Below are 2,121 nucleotides of genomic sequence, written 5' to 3'. Positions count from 1 at the left end.
CAACAGTGATAAAGTTCATTAACAAAGGAGCCTGTTACCAAAAGGGGGACTAAATTCTTAACAAAACTTAACAAAGCTAGGTCATCAGATTAGTCTGATATTTTAGCACAGCTTTCTACAGAAATTAGGCTGACAACAGAAACGAAGTCAAGAGGAAAAAAAAAATTTGTATTAATTTCTGAACTTGTCCAGCTTCAACCAAGTTTGACAGAGATGACATTATCTCAAAAACAACCCAGTCCAGTAAGCTCTTATACACCTCGTGACAAAGTGCAGGTGGAAAACACAGGCCTAAATCCCTGTCCCTGCTATGGGAAAGGAAGGCAGGAATTAGCTGACATATGCTGGCCATTCGGCGTAGCTCTAGCTCCAGAACCAGCCTGCCTCTTACCAGCAGCGGCAGTCAGACAAGACCACGAGAAAGCCGACAGGATTCTCATTAGAAGATGTAACCCATAAGAATGCAAAAGAAAGCCATAAGAAAACAAATGTATCAATTCTTCAGCTCAGAGTAGCTACCAAATCTGTAATACGATGTGCAACCTTCTAGACAAGGAAAACGAAGCAGGAAAATGGACTGAAATAGCATGATACTTAACAGACTTAACTAAGTCAAAGACACGAAATGGTTCAAGCATTTCAATGCTTGGTATGGAAATCACTGAGGAAGAAACAAGTTGTCCTAAACAGAGGATTCTTGGCTGTAAGATTATCAATGGTAGTCTTAAAACATAGATCTTGATTTACTACTATTTTTTTAATTTTAATGAATTTGACATAAAAAGCAGGAGCTAAAAAAATTTGCTGGTGACATAAAGATGTGTATAGAAGTATAGAAAGATCAAGATGCCGTTAAAAATGCAATTAGGTGATGTTTAAAGACTAGCAAAACTGAAACTGCATGGAATACAACCTTTCAGCATTTAAGGCCTGATACGAATTTCTGCTATAACACAAGGGATTTATTGTGTGGGAAAAGCAAGACGTGGATGCGTCAGTCAAAGAATGACCAACACTACAAACGTAACATGCCTCAAAAACAGATATATGCAGCCTTTCACAGGCTTTCCCACAAAAGAGGGATGAACGAACACCATTCTAAACTTTGCCTTGAAAGTTCACAACAATCATTTAAAAATATTGGAGGAAAGACTTCAAAGTGAAGCAGGGGAACCAGCAATGTGACTACTGAACCTTGACTTGCTTAGCTTTGTAGAATGCCGAACAAAAGGTAGGACTGCTGCTTGTAAATCATCAAGGGGTGTAAGAGCTGCTTAAACTGAAGGATAATTTCAGCGCAAGAGAAAGAAAAAAAAAACCAGGCCAAAGCAACCATGAACAAACCCAGGCTACAAATCTGAACAAACTTTCTCTCTTGAACACAACCATATTCTAAGACATTCTCCTGAACGGACAGATGGGGAGAGCACAGCTCGAATAGTTTTAAAACAGAACTGGAATGCTGTAGGAGATTGTCACACAGTGTGCTTACATACAGCAGGTAATAAACAGATTCTGCAACCTAAGAGATCCTTTCCAGTCCTCTTTGATTCTTCTCTTTCCTTTCTTCTCAAGCACAGAAATTTTCAGAGACCTGATACAGACTTTTAACCTTCCTGAAAAAGGCTCTGAGACTAATTCACAATGAAAACCACTTTGTTTAGGAAGACTCTCGTATCCGAAAAAAAAGACCAACCAACCAAACAAAAAACCACACCCAAACCCCTGAACACGAATTAAGCTCTGAGAAAAACAACAGACTTTTAACCTTCCTGAAAAAGTCTCTGAGACTAATTCACAATGAAAACCACTTTTGTTTAGGAAGACTCTCGTATCCGAAAAAAAAGACCAACCAACCAAACAAAAAACCACACCCAAACCCCTGAACACGAATTAAGCTCTGAGAAAAACAATGCATTTGGGGAGAGTCGGAAACAGGGTCAGGCTGGCCAGCCGCCACCCCCTCCGCTAACCACAGCGGAGCACAGGCCGCAGCTGCGGACGTGACGCACACCTTAAGTGTGTCTAGGACACCGCGGTTCTTTAGCGTCTGATAGAGCCTTTTCCGGAGCTCATCCTGGGACAGCGCCTCCCTTGCGAACGAAGCCATCCTGCCCTGCA

At 41.1% G+C, this 2,121-nt stretch overlaps 1 protein-coding gene across 1 annotated transcript in view; it reads right to left on the bottom strand.

The window, feature by feature from the left end:
* Nucleotides 1-2,114, bottom strand: part of OFD1 (oral-facial-digital syndrome 1) — a gene marked incomplete at its 3' end in the record, with an annotated part of 27,320 nt that extends 25,206 nt beyond the window's left edge. Inside the window, exon 1 of the mRNA XM_010132211.1 lies at nt 2,015-2,114. Coding sequence (XP_010130513.1) covers nt 2,015-2,110 — 96 coding nt within the window. The remainder of the gene's footprint in view (nt 1-2,014) is intronic.
* Nucleotides 2,115-2,121: the final 7 nt, after the last annotated feature.

The sequence above is a fragment of the Buceros rhinoceros genome, unplaced genomic scaffold (genome assembly GCF_000710305.1).
Source record: "Buceros rhinoceros silvestris isolate BGI_N320 unplaced genomic scaffold, ASM71030v1 scaffold34642, whole genome shotgun sequence".
Taxonomy (NCBI): domain Eukaryota; kingdom Metazoa; phylum Chordata; class Aves; order Bucerotiformes; family Bucerotidae; genus Buceros; species Buceros rhinoceros.
This window is presented reverse-complemented; position numbering and strand designations above follow the sequence as displayed.